This window comes from Rhinoderma darwinii, chromosome 13 (genome assembly GCF_050947455.1).
Source record: "Rhinoderma darwinii isolate aRhiDar2 chromosome 13, aRhiDar2.hap1, whole genome shotgun sequence".
NCBI lineage: Eukaryota > Metazoa > Chordata > Amphibia > Anura > Rhinodermatidae > Rhinoderma > Rhinoderma darwinii.
In genome coordinates, this window is record NC_134699.1 from 49,736,312 (window position 1) to 49,754,168 (window position 17,857).

At 43.1% G+C, this 17,857-nt stretch overlaps 1 protein-coding gene across 1 annotated transcript in view; it reads left to right on the forward strand.

Annotated features, from left to right (window-relative positions):
- Window positions 1-17,857, forward strand: part of LOC142665533 (polycystin-1-like) — an 87,556-nt gene that overhangs the window by 43,335 nt on the left and 26,364 nt on the right. Inside the window, 10 exon segments of the mRNA XM_075845241.1 lie at window positions 991-1,147; window positions 1,232-1,366; window positions 1,453-1,594; window positions 2,707-3,261; window positions 4,436-4,595; window positions 7,886-8,138; window positions 11,073-11,262; window positions 11,717-11,884; window positions 15,037-15,180; window positions 16,676-16,886. Of these exon segments, the coding sequence (XP_075701356.1) occupies window positions 991-1,147; window positions 1,232-1,366; window positions 1,453-1,594; window positions 2,707-3,261; window positions 4,436-4,595; window positions 7,886-8,138; window positions 11,073-11,262; window positions 11,717-11,884; window positions 15,037-15,180; window positions 16,676-16,886 (2,115 nt within the window).

Here is a 17,857-nt window from a genome sequence, read left to right on the forward strand (position 1 = left end):
TATATATTATTATTTTTGTCAGGCTCTATTGGGGCAGCTGTGCAGAGCACTATAATCTACTTCTACTCACCAACTATGGACATATTAGGTGAACGTTCTGAGAGGACATTCGAACAATTCTTTTGTTTTGCATGATTTAACAGACAAACGTAATATTAATCGTGGGACCACCGCTTTGAGCTGTGGAATAGAGCAAAGATATACAGTATTCAATTATGTACTCAAATATCAGGATACATAATATTCAGGATTTACCTTACATACAGTGTAATGTACAGCATGGTTTTATTTATAGATAATAATTTATTGTCTCACATCTCATGAAAACTGAAAAAATAAGCTGAAAGCACCACAAATTAATAGTTACATTTAACCCCTTCCCGCCCTATGACGTACATTTACGTCACGGGAACGGTACAGTTCCCGCAAAATGAAATAAATCTGCGTCAGTCCAATGTCAATAAAATGTAGTGATTGTGTTTCAATTCCTTTCTATTTTAAAGCTGTATGCTTGCTGTTGAGGAATGGAAACATGCTTGTTTACATTGAGCATAAAAAAACTGCTCAGGCTTCATTCACATCTGCGTCTGGGCTCCGTTCCGACGGAGCTTTCCGTCGGAACGGAGCCCTGACAGACACAAACGGAAACCATAGGTATCCGTTTCCATCACCATTGATTTCAATAGTGACGTATCCGGTGCCAATGGTTTCAGTTTGTCTCCGTTGTGCAAGGGTTCCATCGTTTTAACGGGATGAATACCGTAGTCGAAATCAATGGGGATGCAAACGGAAACCTATGGTTTCCATTTGTGTCAGTCAGGGCACCGTTCCGTCGGAAAGCTCCGTCGGAACGGAGCCCTGACGCAGATGTGAACATAGCCTAACATAGCTGCGCAATTTGTTCGAATGTTTTAGTCTTCATGCGTTATATACATTATTCAGAGTTTGGCTCCGCATATCCTTATTTTTCCTTTTCTCCCATCTCTACAGCACTCTGTCAATTACTGCTCCCCTCGTGTCCCGTGGAGTCTCAATGACCCAGTGGTTGAGGAATCACAGTGAATCCATGTTAGAGCAGATGCAGGTAGTGGGAGACACCCCATTATTGCTCCAGCTTGCTCTGGAAATGGTCTTGGCTATGAAACTGGTGAGAAACAAGTTCTATTCTTTATGGAAATACTACAAGCGGGTGGAACCGGTCATGATTTTTGTTTAATGTACCTCTACATAGGACAATAACCTGACGAAAGAGGAGCACAAGTATCACGACTATATACGTAACAAAGTGACAGATGTATTGTCCTCCCAAAATGTCTCCAGCGTGTGGGAAGTAGCAGCTTTCAGTGCAGCTTTATCGCAGTGTGTGGTATGTCTACGGCTGGGGTATCTGTGATATAACGTCCTGTATTCATGTATCCCTTATAACATTATTGCTTCTCATATCACCCCAAGGACCGTCAACCAGAGTTGGATACAGCAGTGCTCCTGAAGGTTCTGAATTTTATAGAGAAAATGATCCATGTGCTGAATATAAAAAGCAATAAGGGCCTAAGAGTTGAAAATGACATTCAAGAAAATATTCTCACTGTGCTAGGTAGGAGGAACTCAGGGTTATTTATTGAGAACCCAGCAATGTTTTATTGAAATGCCTTATGGTTATTAAATATAATAGGAATATTGGATGAGCAAAGGAATAGATCAATGTAAAGCAATGATATATGCAATTACAGTACACAATTATGTGCTTAAAGGGGTTGTCCACTACTGAACTACTGATGACGTATCTACCGGATAGGTCATCAGTATGTCATCGGTGCGGGTCTGACACCCAGCCCCCGCGCCGTTAAGCTGCTCCGGCTATCTCCGTACACTGGATGTTATGGCCCATTATGCACGGAGCCGCAAGCAGTTGGCTCCATACATAGCGTAGCGGGCGTGCTGCAGAACTGCAGCTCTGCTCCTATTCACTTGAATACTGCAGTACTGTAGCTCGGCCGCTATTCAGTGGCCGGAGCCAACTGCTTCCGGAATGTACGTCCGGTGCATGGAGGCAGCCGGAGTGGCTTAAAGGTGCGGGGACCAGGTGCCAGGACTCCCACAGATCATGTACAGATCCGGTGGATAGGTCATCAGTTGTCCAGTAGTGGACAACCCCTTTAATATCAGTATCCATAAGGCCTTAGTCACACGAGTGTTTCCAATTTACAAAAAAATGAACGTTTTTCATCCTTATGAATGTTCATGTTGCGTCCGTGTGTTATTCGTTTTTCTTGTCTGTTCTTCTCCTCTGCAAGCACTTTTCTGGTTTCACTTTTCTTCTAGTCTATGTGATGTCAGTTTTTTTCATGCACCAATAGACCTTAATGGTCTAGTCTGGTCCGCAAATACGGACACACACTCCGTGAAAATAAAAAGATGTGTAAATAGCCCTTTTGAATCATTGGTTGAATATTGGGTCAGTGTGATGTTTAACAACAGACAGAACACTGACCCTTGCGATTCAATGGGGCTATTCACATATGATAGACTATAAAGCTGGAGGTTGTTGGCACTCGGTCTTGTGAATATACTTAATGTATGTATTGGTTCTCTAACAGTAGTGCGGTAGTATATTATCAACTGACTGACAGTAGATGCATGTTATCCTGTTGACATTAGTAGGATGTGTTGCCATCTAAAACATAGTTCTTCCTGATTATATTTCAGGTGGTGTTATGACTGCCCCATATTCTGATGCTCTTTCTCTTTATGCATTTAACCTGACCCGAGATTTAACAATAACTCTTGGGAAATCACACATGGTTGGGGAAGAACCTTTATCAATTTATGTTCCTGGAGTTAAAATACAAGCAAAAAAAGTTCACCCTGAGCAACTTCTGTGCTCTTCTTCTTCCTCCTTGTGCCAAATATCTAAGCTCCAAACTCTGCCAAATACTTTGCTGGACCACCATGAACTTATACAACTATTTATCGAGCTGGATAATAACCCTTTTCCTGGTGGACTTTTTCCAAATATTCCTATGATATCCCAGTTGGTGGCTATGGAATTCACATCACTAAGAGGAGACTCTGTACAAGTAAAAGACTTGTCACCAGATGCTACAATTCAGTTAAGGATGCCCATGAAAAAAGAAGTTGTTCTGAGCCCAATTTCAGTCTTCTTACCACCAAAAAGTTCTGCCAACTTTACAGTAACTATAGATGGGAGGACACCTAGATCTGCAGGACTGCATCTGTATATTATGGTCTACAAAATGAATGGTGAGTGGCATATACAATGGTAAAAATATTGCTATACCTTAGTCAGCCTATAATGGGGAAAAAATAAATTCTAAAACTTCCTTTCTCAATGAAAGCAAATATCTGAAATCGATGGGCCATTTATGGACCAGACCGGTGCTCCAAAGGAGAACCACGTTGCAGCTTTCTGCTTAGGCCAAAAGCCGAGGGTCCCACGTAGGGAGCAATGGTATTGTCAGTGTCAAAAACCTTCAATAAGTGCTGCTACTTTGATCGGGCTCACCAGAAGTAGCCCTTGTCCTTACTAGCTTCTTCCCTAGTACAGTCCCAGGCACAGTATAGCTGAGTGAAACCTCATTGTAAAGCCCAGTAGAATGTTTAGAGGGGGGAGGGGCTGATGGCCATGTCTGTTGAGTGTGAAAGACCCGTTATTCTATGCAAATATACAAATGTGTCTTGCGTGTTCTTGGAATATTCTCAAAAACAGTAAAGTGACTGACCGCCCTTTAAGCCAATAACATACAAAAGGCATGACTGTAATAATTATGATCCACTTGCATTGAACTCTTCAATGAAACCCATGTTTTTTGTAAGGCCTCCTGCACACGGGACAGAAATGCTGCGGAATATCCATCCGGAATTGACATGCTGCAGATTAAGAATCCACACAGCAGGTCAATTTCCGCAGGTGTTTTCTGCAGTTTTTTTGGATTCGATTTGTTCATATCTCCTCCACTTTGCTGCTAATGAAACGCGTTGCTAAATTTCCACACGGAAATTCTGGACAGAAATGCTGCAGCATTTCCGTCCCATGTGCAGGAGGCTTTAATTTTGTATGGTACAGCTTTGAAATGATTGCCATTTACGTCTAATGCACACAACTGTCAGAGTCCCGTCAGTGATCCGAGGAAAGATAGAACATGTTCTATCTTTCCTCGGATCGGAGACTCGGACCATTTTTTACAGACCTGATTCAACCGCTAAAGTGAATAGGTCCGTGAAGACTGTCGGGTGCCATCAAAAACGGCCCGAGTGGCACAGCAGTCGTGTGCAAGAGACCTTAGAATGTTTCCCAATGTCTGCTAACCAGGCCTGGTGCTGGTGTTGGTACCTTCATAGCCCTAAAAGAAAGTGAAGAACCGTATACTTCTCCATCAAGGATTGCATTGCTTTTACAAATGTTTTTGTTGTTTAGGGTCAGATTGGTTTCATGAAGAGTCTCCAGAGTTGCTAATTTCATATAGACCTATTTATTCTTCTAATGAATCTGACAGACAGAAAAGTCACACATTTGAATGGACTTTTGGACGAGAGGTGAAACAAAATCTTAGTCTTTTGCTCCCAAGTGCATGGAGGTATATGTATGAGCTCTATCATTACCCACTGTGTGTTATTTGTCAACAAATTTTTATAATTTTTGTCTCTTTATATTTGTGATATACACAGGGACGTAGCTAGGGGGACTGGCGGGACATTTGCTCCAGGTGCTATATGCCAGTAGGGTGTCAATAAGCCAGTCTCGGCCAGTGTATTTAGATACAGGGCTAGAGCGGCAAACTGAATCTTTGCCCCAGGTAAAGGAAAGACTAGTTGTGACTCAGGATATATATACAAACTTACAAATACTTCTACGCACTGGCGTAGCTATAGGGGTCGCAGCGGTCGCAATTGCGACCGGGCCCTGAAGCCAGGGGGGCCCACGGCCCCCCGCACCACATCAATAAAGAGTTACTATAGTAACTCGGGCCGCGGGCCCCTGTTACTATAGTAACATACTTTACTTACCTTCCTGGTTCCGGATGGCAGCGGAGGTCCTGACGTCAAGCGCTGTGCGCAGCGCATGACGTCACAGCGCTATGCGCCGCGCACAGCATCGGGATGACAGAACTCCCGCCGTGGCCGAAGAGGAAGGTAAGGTCAGCACTCAGCCCTGACTGGCGGGGTCCGACTCCCGGGACCCACCAATCAGCTGTTTTGAAGGGGCCGCAGTGTTCGTAAGAGAGCTGCTCCCCTTCATTCCTGTCACTTCATTCCGGTCACACTGTGAATCCGTGTCGGCGATTCACAGTGTGAGCGAGTAGTGAAATGAAGGGGAAGCAGCTCTCGTACGAGTGCTGCGGCCCCTTCAAAACAGCTGATTTGCGGGTCCCGGGCGACACATCAGCTATTGATGGTCTATCCTGTGGATAGGCCATCAATGTTTAGGGACTGCACAACCCCTAAGCCTACGATGTATCAGGCTTAGGGGGCCCATGAGACAGGATCACAGATTGTGTGATGCTGTCTGCTGGGCCCTGTATCTAAGCCAATCACATGGTAGGCTTAGATACATGGCCCATGCGTGATCCTGTCTGCTGGGCCCTGTATCTAAGCCTACCACACTGTAGGTTTAGATACAGGGCCCCAGCACACACTAATCTTATACTGTATAAGATTACTGTCTGCTGGACCCTGTATCTAAAGCCTACGTTGTGGTAGGCTTAGATACAGGGTCCCACAGACAGTATCACACATGGGCCCTGTATCTAAGCCTAACACATGTGGTACTAATTGTATTTTTTGTGTGTTTTCTTACAGGTTCGGTCGTTGGACTACGTCGGATTCCAGGGCTACTTCGATGACGGCTTTTTCTTTATTATCAATAAAATGGTTAATGAGGGTTGTGGGAGTTTTTTTTATTTCAATAAAATATTTTTTCTATGTCTTTGTGTTTTTTTTTAAAACTATATTACTACCGCCTTAGTAATGGCCGCCGGCTGATTGACAGCATCCATTGCTAAGGCGGGGCTTAGTGTTAGCCGGTGCAGAGGCTAACACTAACCCCCATTATTACCCCGGTACCCACCGCCACCAGGGGTACTGGGAAGAGCCGGGTACCATCCAGTACCTGACCATCTGTAGTGATGGTCGGCCACTGGGGTGGCCGCAGGCTGGTATTATCAGGAGGGGAAAGGCCAGATACAGTGGCCCTTCCCACCCTGGTGATGCTAGGCTGCTGCTGCTTTATTGTATCTGGCTGGTTATGAAAAATGGGGGGGACCCCACGTCATTTAAAAAAAAAAACAATTGGAAAAAAACGATGTGGGGTCCCCCCCAATTTTCATAACCAGCCAGATACAACACAGCAGCAGCAGGCAGCATTACCAGAGTGGAAAGGGCCACTGTTTCTGGCCTTCCCCAGCCTAATAATACCAGCTTGCGGCCACCCCGGTGCCTGCCCGTCACTACAGATGGTCGGGTACTGGTTCGTACCCGGCTCTTCCCAGTACCCCTGGTGGCGGTGGGTACCGGGGTAATAATGGGGGTTAGTGTAGCCTCTGCACCGGCTAACATTAAGCCTCGCCTTAGTAATGGAGGTTGTCAATCAGCCAGCGGCCATTACTAAGGCGGTGATAATAAAGTTTAAAAAGATACAAGCACGTAGAAAAAATATTTTATTGAAATAAAAAAACACAACCCTCATTAACCATTTTATTGAGAATAAAAAAAACGCCGTCATTGAAGTCCTCGAATCCGAAGTCCAACAACCGAACCTAAAAAAACCACAAACACACAAAAATAATCAGTAACACATAAAGAAGCAAAATTATTATTCTTACCTATCCTGGGTCCAGCGCTGGAGCCGCAATGTCAGCGAGCTGGGCCCTGTATCGAATCCAATCATGTGTGATACTGTCTGCTCAGCCACTGTATCTAATCCAATCATGTATGATACTGTCTGCTGAGCTGTGTATCTAATCCAATCATGTGTGATACTGTCTGCTGAGCTGTGTATCTAATCCAATCATGTGTGATCCTGTCTGCTGGGCCACTGTATCTAATCCGATCATGTGTGATACTGTCTGCTGAGCCACTGTATCTAATCCGATCATGTGTGATACTGTCTGCTGAGCCACTGTATCTAATCCTATCATGTGTGATACTGTCTGCTGAGCCACTGTATCTAATCCTATCCATAGTTTATAGGGTCGTAGTGCTATAGATATGCTATGCTGTCTCCTATACACATTTTTTTTGGGGCGGACACATATGTATAGGGGCTATTTCCATGACATTTTAAGCCCTGAGGGTATGTTCACACGGCAGCGTCCGTTACGGCTGAAATTACGGAGCTGTATTCAGGAGAATACAGCACCGTAATTTCAGCCGTAATGGCATGTGCAGGCGTCTTTCGCTGCGTCCATTACGGACGTAATTGGAGCTGTTTTTCTATGGAGTCCATGGAAAACGCCTCCATTTACGTCTGAAGAAGTGACAGGCACTTCTTTGACGCGGGCGTCTTTTTTATGCGCCGCCTTTTGACAGCGGCGCATAAAAAAAATGACCGTCGGCACAGAACATCGTAATGGGCAGATGTTTGCCAACGCTTTTGAGCCGCATTTTCGGACGTAATTCAATGCTAAAACGCCCGAATTACGTCCGTAAATAGGGTGTGTGAACCCAGCCTTAGTGACGCCCCCGGCTGCTAGTGCTGCATTGTTGGGTCACTTAGGAGACCCAGCAATGCAGCTGAAAGCGGCGGACCGTCGGCCATGAGAAGTTTGCGGGGGGGGGCCCAGTAAGAATTTTTGCATCGGGGCCCATGAGCCTTTAGCTACGCCCCTGCTTCTACGTAATATTATAACTTGCATTTTCTGTCTTTCAGCAGGCCAACATCATTGCCCGAGTACCAAGTAAATGTCACTAGCCTGCTTTCTATCAGCCCAGTCACAGTGTCAGTCAGCCTCTTCTCAAGCCTCTGTCAGTACTTCCATATGGCTAGCCAGACATGGAGGACAGATGGAGTGACTCCTAGTAGTACTAGTCTACCGCATGAGGCTGTTTGCCAAACTAACCACCTTACACTATTTGGAGCCAGTGTGTTTGTGCCTCCGCATCAACTTATTTTGCTTCCTCCTGTAAGTATATTTCATTTTTCTTTCTTTTTTCTTCATTTCTATTTTGATATTCTACAGCATTTCAGTAATCAGCTTCAATCTTATCAGTGTAATTGATGTTCAGTATTTATCAAGACTCCCTCAACTTAAAATGTCTAAAAAAAGGTGTAATGCCGGCAGCAGGTCCTGCGCCTCCTAGCAGTCCACGCTGTCGGGTCTCATACCTTGTCTGGTGGCCTGTCCCTCCTTCAGGCCGCCGTCATCTGACTGTGTTCCTGGTCCGTGCCCACAATGTTCCTAGTGCCTCTCAAAGGGTCAGCGCATGCGAAATTCAAGTGTCCTACCAATGTCTGCTGCCGCCAGGACTATTTAAGGCACCTTCACTATCCACCAGGTGCATGAGCAATATTGGAACAACCTAGTGTTATCCATCAAAGGTTCCTGTATGCACCTGATCCTGTCTTACTGTTTCTACCAGTTATAAGCCTGTATCCAGTTGTCCGTTACCAGCCTGTATCCTATTGCTATCTACGACCAGCCTGCATCTGGTTGTCGATAACCAGCCTGTACCCTGTCCGCTGTTGCTGTCTATGGTCAGCCTGTATCCGGTTATCCATTACCAGCCTGTACCCTGTCCGCTGTTGCTGTCTATGGTCAGCCTGTATCCGGTTATCCATTACCAGCCTGTGCCCAGTCAGCTGTTGCAAACTGTGGTCAGCCGTTACCAGTCTGTATCCAGTTCGCTGTTGCTATGTTATCTGCCGCTGTCCAGCTGCCTACTATCTGCCTATGTTCTGCTACCTGCTTGTGACCAGGTATTTGCTACCTGCCTGTGTCCAGCTATCCGCTATGCACCTGTGATCCACAGTCAAGCGTCCATCTGTCAAGATACCATCTGCTTGTGTCTGTTTGGCCAGCAACTACTCCACCGGGACTACCTCAAGAGGTAGCGACCTGGTAACCGCCCTGAGGCAAAGACTAAATCCCTGTATAGGGGTTAAATGGTGAAGACCGGGGAGGCTACTTAGATAATGCCCTTAGAGGTGGTCCTAAGCCAAACCAGTGGAGTAGCCCAATGGGTCCACAAACCTGCTGGTCGCAACAAAAAAGGGGATATTGACACCATGTTGCAAGCTACACTTATAGGGAACCTGTCATGCACCCCCTGAGGAAGCACACACACCGCGAAACGCGCGTTGGGGATCTATACATGGTATCAAGACTTCCATGAGTGCTAATATGGGTAAGGTTCTTTTGACTTTTTCCTGACAATTAGTTTTTTTTCCCTGAATTCTATCTATGACCATTGTGTCCACACTTGATGGGTATTTCATGAGGAGTTAGCCATTGTCGAGTAACTTACCACCCATTCTAAAGATCTCTATTATGAGGATATAAATATACAGTTTATGGCTGTAAAGATATGGAAAGTCTGTTTTTCATGTTATAAACACTATAGAGTCTTCTTATCCATTTTGTACCTTTTTAAATAATGTTTGTCTTATTTCTGTGATGAATAAAATTTGTTATATTTTTATATATACGTCTTCTATACTCCGCTTTTTCTCTAAATAAAAGACTAGATCCCTGTATAGGAGTTTAAGGGTGAAGACCGGGGAGGCTGCTTAGATAATGCCCTTAGAAGTGGCCCTAAGCCAAACCGATGGGGTAGCCCAATGGGTCCACAAACCTGCTGGTCGCAACAAAAAAGGGGACATTGACACCATGTTGCAAGCTACACTTAAAGGGAACCTGTCACCAGCATTTCACCTATTAAACCAGCAATACCTGGTGGAAGTGGGTGAATATTCCATTCTCGGGTGTCCCTTTGCTTTGTAAAGGGTGAAATACGTTACAATTCTGCAACATAATAGGCATGCTGCTGATTTAAAAATTAGCAGCATGTCCTAAATTCCATGCAGATTTTTTTCTGCTGCATGTGGTTATGGAAACCCCATTCACATGAGGAATACTGTCTCTGGTCTCGTACTGAAAACATGATTACAGTACGGGACAGTATTACCGCGGAGAGGTAGGGACTCCTAGCATCATAGATAATTATGATGCTAGAAGCCCGACTCCCTGAACTGTGGTCAGTCCGGGAAATATGGCCAATACATGTTCCGTATATCATGGACCGAACACAGCCGTCTGAATAAAGCCTTAATCTATTTACACAGTGCGGTCAAATCCCATTTATCGGGCAAACAATAGTTTATAGAGAACGCTGCTCGTTCATCTGCTGATCATATCGTTTTAAAAAAGTAAAATATTATCGTTGTCGGCAGCAGATCTCCCTGTGTAAACAGGAAGACTCGCTACAGACATGATAATAACGTATGGGGACGAGCGATCGGAGTAACAACCCCTCATTACCATCCATAGCTCCGTGTCACAGGAGAAAAACGAGCGCTGAACAATGAGTAGTCTCGTCGATCTGCGCTCGCTGCACTGTCCAAAATCGGCTTTTGATCTGTCATCAATGGAACCTGATAGGTGCTGGATTATCAAATATTCCAGATAATTGTAATGGTGAAAGAAAAGTATATGAAACCCTAAATAAAGTGCTAGCACTAAATATGTTACTGTAACTTTTATTTCTTCAATTCTACTCCTTGTCACGTTCTATTGTGTTATATTGCAGTTCTGTGCCAGATTACTAGTTTATCCGGGTGCCGGATTAACGGTATAATCCAAAGGTGAAGTTTATCATCTACAGTAGTTCTCTGAAAGTCTAAACAATTGATAAATCCAGTCTCATGTGATGAATAATATGCAATTTAATTTTTTCTTTGTGTTTTGTTCCACGTCATCATAAAGAAGCTTTCTGTGAAGACTAAAGCGTGTGCGCCCCATGATCCGGTGCTTTAATACAGTATTTTCATGCTTTTTGTTACACATAGGCAAGTATTGTTAGATCAGGTCTTATTGCTGTCTGTTTGCTCCCTCTCCTAGGCTCCTCGACAGTGGACCCTTGTACTGGTGTGTTGCTCAGTGCTACTTTCTTTGTATCTGCTGCTGGTCCTTATTTCTCACAAGTTGGACCATCTGGATGTATCACGAGTAGGAACCATTCCATTGTGTGGACCAGCGGGTCAATACAAATATTGGCTGCTGGTAAAGACAGGCTGGAGAAGGGGGGCAGGTATGTTTTTATTTCTATAGATGCTATGAATATATGTATTTTAATCATCTACATTGCATCAGTACCAACGAATACTCTTTTATTAAAGGGGTTGTCTCATCATAGACATCCCCTTTAATCTGTCAACCGTGGCAGCTGATGTTGTTGGGGTAGGATTTAGCCAGGAATCTGATGCAGGGGAAATTTTGTATTATATGGTGGTCCATGTAGTGCATGGCGGTCCATCTAGTAAATGCAGAAAAAGCCAAAAGTCATAGGTGTTCTCGAGCTGACTTTTCTTGAGAAAATCTGGCTGATTTGTTGCGCACAGCGGGTGTGAGATAATGGTTGCTCTTCTCTATTCCGCGTCATAGATCTTACTAATGCAATAAAATGTATTTATGCTAATCCATCTTGTATGTTGGTGTTTTATTTATTTTTTCATTCTGCTGATATTTTTTTAATTTTTGCTTAGGTACCACAGCCCATGTTGGGATCTCTTTATATGGACTGAATAAAAGTGGAGCTCGCCACCTGCATAGCAGAGGAGGCATGACCACTGGGAATCTGAACATGTTTCAGGTTGAAACTGATTGTAATTTGGGGGAAATTTGGAAGATACGAGTGTGGCATGACAATACTGGTATGATAATATTACGCTTTAAATGTTTCTCAGCTTTGCTTTAAAGGGGTTCTCAAGGGGTTATCAAGATAAATTCAGTCTATTTGTCCTATTACGGCACTTGGACATCATAGACATAGGTCCCACTTTTGGGACCACTAAGCTAAGCAAGAGCAGCTCCCTCTGTGGCATATTTAGTCCCTCCATGTATTACATGGTCAGTTATTCATTTCAAGGGCCGATATGTGATACCATTTTTCCTGCGCTGGCAGCTGCAGCGTAAATATATGCCCTTTTTCAGGAGACTAGAGAAGTATTTTTTTTTTACATGAAGCATCCCCTTTAAGTCTAAGGCTTGACAGTGCAGTCTTTATTAATTCAAATTTAATATTTAATATTTTGCCAAAACCAGGATTAGATCCAAGAAAGAAAAAAAAGTTCTTCCCTTATATGTTTCCTCTTTTTGGAATTCACTACTGGCTTTGGCATGACTGTGTGAACCTTGCCTAAAAGTGTCCGTCTAATATAGGTGAACATATGAAAAAAATATTAGAGAATGCAATAATAACAACTCACTAATACAGTGTTGTCCGAATCACTCCCTATAGTGGGAGCATTTAGACAATGTCAGACTGGGGTACATTGGGCCCACCAGGAGAATGGATTCTGAGGGCCCACCCTCCATCTAAACAAAATAACCAATGTTTCATTTTGAATTATCAATGTCTAAACTGCGTTCTAGATGCTCCCTGAAGCCCCATTTTCCTTCTTAGTTGCTCGGATATTTCATAAATCAGTAAATCCTGCAGAACTCCTAAATGAGAGCAGAATGTAATTACGGCTCTTACAAGGGAACTGTCTGATTACTGGTTCTGAATATATGGACAGCACGGAGAGAATGGGAACCCCTGAAGATAATACAATAGTGCAAAACAATATTAGGTCATACAATGCAAAAATTAAAGCGTCATGTAGTCTGCTTATTCTAGTACTTAAAAAAAATGCAAATAACAGTACCAAACATTCAGTGTCATATATATTATACACACACATAATACAATAATAAATTGATAATCCATAGGGTTAGATTTACCTGAAGGAGGCTAAAAGAGTGTCCCCTGTTTGGCCGGTATACCTTGGTATACCTAATTTTTTTGTGGTTTGGAATAGCACCATTCCATACAAAAGTATACAGTAACAAAAAATGATACCATGCAGTATACATTTTTGTAAAATAGATGCCTATTAGTGACATATATTACTGTATGCCTAAACAGTGCAATACATCACAGCCTTCCATTAGAGGTATTCAACGTAGGACTCTTATCGTGATGTGAACAGAGTTTAACCTGTACACATAAGTAGGGCCACTACCAATACACTTAAATAGTACCATTATATAAAAAAATATGCATATATATATATATATATATATATATATATATATATATATATATATATATATATATATATATACATTTACGCATTTCACGCACATATACACATTCCACACATATTACACATTACACACACCCATATAGACATTCCACGTGTATACACATTACACACATATATACAGTATTTATACACACATTTACTTACCTTTCCTGCAGATGTTGTAGCTGATGTTGGGACCTTCTTGTGTCACTCTGCAGACTCCCCTCTCTCTCCTTTGAACTAAAGTGTAATGTGAGCTTGTAGAAACAGGGACCGAGACTGGACTGCAGCTTTACTGTATCTGTAACATGGCAGACAATAATAACTTCCTGTTAGTGAATTAGAAAGTAGGAGAGGTCTGCAGCACAAATGGCTGATCTTTCAAGGGAAATGCTTCACAAAGAAACTGTACATGAGGATCCAAGAGAACTGTGAAGTTTTTATTTTTCACTTAAAGAGGCTCTGTCACCACATTATAAGTGCCCTATCTCCTACATAAGGAGATGGGCGCTATAATGTAGGTGACAGCAGTGCTTTTTATTTTAAAAAAACAATCTATTTTCACCACTTTATTAGCGATTTTAGATTTATGCTAATTAGATTCTCAATGGACAACTGGGCGTGTTTTACTATTGACCAAGTGGGCGTTGTACAGAGGAGTGTATGACGCTGACCAATCTGTGACCAATCAGCGTCCTGCACTCCTCTCCATTCATTTAGTCAGCACATAGGGATCCTGTTAGATCCTTATGTGCTGTCTTATACTAACACGTTAACAATACTGAAGTGTTTAGACAGTGAATAGACATTCCACGGGATTTCTATTCACAATCCCTGCACTTCGTAAGGGTATGATCCCACGACAGCGTCCATTACGGCTGAAATGACGGAATGTTATGTTATGTTCTGCTATGCGATGTGATGTAAAGCCGGAGCGAATCGTGGCACTGCACTCCTGCTAAGATCGGTTTCGGTGGTGGACCTCGGCGAGTTTACACTAGCTATACAGCGGGGTGAACTCGCACGTGGAGGGACACTAGTTATACGGCAGGTCCCCAGGATGTTTTTGGCCTGGGCAGTTACGAAAGCCGGACGGCGGTCCGGCGGCTGCCTGTGGGGACAGCCATGGCAGAGGGCACGGTTGTCCTGGTTTACAGGATGCGAGCTGGGGGCAGGCGGGCCCCAGCTCAGGGAGTGCCGTGTCGCGATTGAGGTCAGGCTCCTCCTGCGCTGTATTGCCTATGGTTAATGTTTTTAATAAATCGTGGCGCATGCCACAATTTACTTGCCAATTTAAGACTGATGTGTTTTTAATGTTTAAAGTATGTTACTAAGGGTTTAGCACGTGCACACCTTATGCACATGGGCAGAGACCCTGTAAAGCGGTGCACATAGGCTGTACGGCTCCTCAGTATGAAGTAGCATTGTTTCTCTGTGCTGCTGTATACAGGCCCTGTCAGGTGCCGCATATAAGGAAATGTTCTACCATTGAAACAATGCTTTTAAGGAAGAATATCTCCGTACTTAGTAGTTCGATGGAACATGCCACATTCATTATTTCATACAAATCCGACAGGACAAACCTCTAGAGGCCCTCTATGGCAGCCCTAAGACTCCATACAAAACAGAGCTCTCATACGGCCGTGTTCATGAGCCCTTACACTATATGAAGCATGTGTATCAATCTGCAAAGTGCAAAATAAAGCTACATATACACAATGTTGCTGTTTTCTTAGGTTTGGATCCTTCGTGGTTCCTACAGTATGTGGCTGTATGGGACAAGCAGACCGATTTTCTTTACTTCTTCGTGGTGGATGACTGGCTGTCTGTAGACAATGAACAGGATGGGGGAAGAGTGGAAAAAGAGATTTTAGCCACTTGTAAGTTCTACTCTTTCGGCATTTTACTCAGTTCATCTGGTGGTTCCAATTTTTTAGGGGTTCATATACAGTCTTAATGATTTAGTCATTGCACAAGTTATTTCTATAAACTAAAGTTTTACTTGTTGTGCAAAATGTGTTTTCAATTATACACAAAGATAATAATTTCTATGTTGGAAAGCAAAATGGCATCTCTCCTAAGTTTTTTTTCTATTATCACTTCTTGTTTTTGTTATCAGTATTCATATCACAGTTGTGGATTGTTATCTGACTCTTCTTTGCGTTACACTCTGGGCACAAACTGGTGGCCTTCACCCTACCTATTACTTTTCCTTTCCCCGATGATCTGGAGAGCCGTGGGATTCTACTTACGGTGCTGCTCCGGCAGCCTATTAGCGCACTCCGCTCCAGGGCAATGGTTGTCATGATTCACCCGGGAATCTTTAAAGGAAGAAACCCTCAGCTTAGAGTTGTTTCTTGTACAGATTGCCGAGTGGGTCAGGACAACCGTTGCTTAATACCTGATGACACTCTCAGTATCCAGGTGGGGCCTACAAGTTATAATGGTAGGCCATTAATATAAGATCGGTGGGGGCCCCACTCTCAGCATGCCTATTGATCAACAATTTGAAGAACCCGAGCCCTGCAGCCTCTTCATTGTTTACTTTGATTTCATACTTGTACATTCACTTGAATAGGACAGTGCTACAATACCTTTCACAGCCGCGACGATGTAATGGTGTCTGCAAGTATGAACAAAAATGAAATCAATGTAAACAATGAAGAGGCTGCAGCGCACGTATGACTTTCTCAGCCCCTTCAAACACATGATTGGCGGAAGTGCCCATCAATTTTAAAATCCTGGTAACTCCTTTAAGTGAAACTTTGGGATAAAGCTTTATATTCAGATACCATATAAAAACCAGATGCCAATAACGGCTCATTTTAGGTCCAGTGACAACACCTCTGTTAGGACTGGCTCAGTTCAAAACTTAAATGATGTTCCTCCCTATTCACACAGATGTAGACTTTTTTTTATTTAGGATGGTTATGGTTCTCACTGTGAATGAAATGCTGTATTTGATTTATGTCAGACATATTGTGTTGTCCATTGAGGAGTTGCGAACATGGACATTAGCTGAGAATGAAGAGGTCCGCTTTTCTTCGAGACCAAAGGTCTCAAAGGTGTTACCTGAAATTCCTGGGCCCCAATGATGAATCTGTAACAAAGCCCCCAAGAAACCATGTGCCATTTATAATCCTGCAGACTTCTTATGTGGCAGAAAAGCCTTTTTGTGCCCTCTCAGGTACCAGAGCCTGGATGCGACTGCTACCTCTGCACCCCCATAGCTACACCCACTATTTACCGGATGAGTAATTTTGGCAGGTTGTCCACTTCAATTTTTCTGCTGTTTTATATAGTAGATATTACAGAACAAGAAAAATAACTTCTTCAGAACTGCGCTCAGCTTATCACGTCTTGTCTTTGTCTCAGGTCCTCAGGAGCTCTCCAGTTTTTCACAAGTGTTTCCAGCCCAATTAGCTCTTGGCTTGACAGACTGGCACCTCTGGCTGTCCGTGTGGTGGAGACCTGCACACAGCCGCTTCACACGTATTCAGAGGGTAACCTGCTGTGCGCTGACATTTCATCTTTACATGACCGCTTGTTCCCTGTGGTATGGAGCCGCTGGTGTTCAAGGAGCAAGGTGCATGTTAAACCAATGTCATACATACTTTTACTTAGTTACATTCCTCTATTGTGGTTATTGAGAGGACATTTTTATATACATGTAAGGTTTTAAATGGCTTGTATGTGATAGAAACAGCACCACTCTTCTTCACGGACTGTGTCTGGTATTTACAGCCTGAAAATATAAATACTTTTTTGTAATCTCAATTAAGGCTTCGTTCACATCTGCGTCGGGACTCCGTTCATGGGTTCCGTTGGACCTTTCCATGAACGAAATCCAAACTGAAACAAACCATGGGTTTCCGTTTTCATCACCATTGATTTCAAGTTTACTGCCTGATTAGAACGATTTCAAAATTGATTTTAATAGTATAGTATAAAATTGGCTCATATGGCCCAAAAGTACATATGTTCAGGCTCAGATAAGTGGTCAGGGATAGGAGACGGTCTATTAAAAAGTCTGTTTGCAGACCAAAATCTCCTCTTATAGTATAACACCCTGACAACCACTCGCTGAAAAAATGATTGTTCCAGCCCAACAGGCTCACAGCATGTGGTCACAGAGAGAGGGTATATCAACAGTCCTGTTAGCAGACCGATATTGTTTCAAACTCTGAGACCCAATGCTGAGTAATTGAATTACAACCCTTGGGTTGTTATACTATAAGAGGAGATTTTGGTCTGCAAACAGGCTTTTTAATAGACCGTCTCCTATCCCTGACCACTTGTCTGAGCCTGAACATATGTACTTTTGGGCCATATGAGCCAATTTTATACTATACTATTAAAATAAATTTTTAAATCGTTCTAATCAGGCAGTAAACTTACCAATTCAGTGAACGAAATACAATACTATACAAGTAGCAATCTATTTTACCATTGATTTCAATGGTGATGGATCCAGTGCAAATGGTTTCCATTTGTCCCCGTTGTGTAAGCGTTCCGTTATTTTGACGGAATGAATAGCTCAGTTTGTTTCAGTTTGGA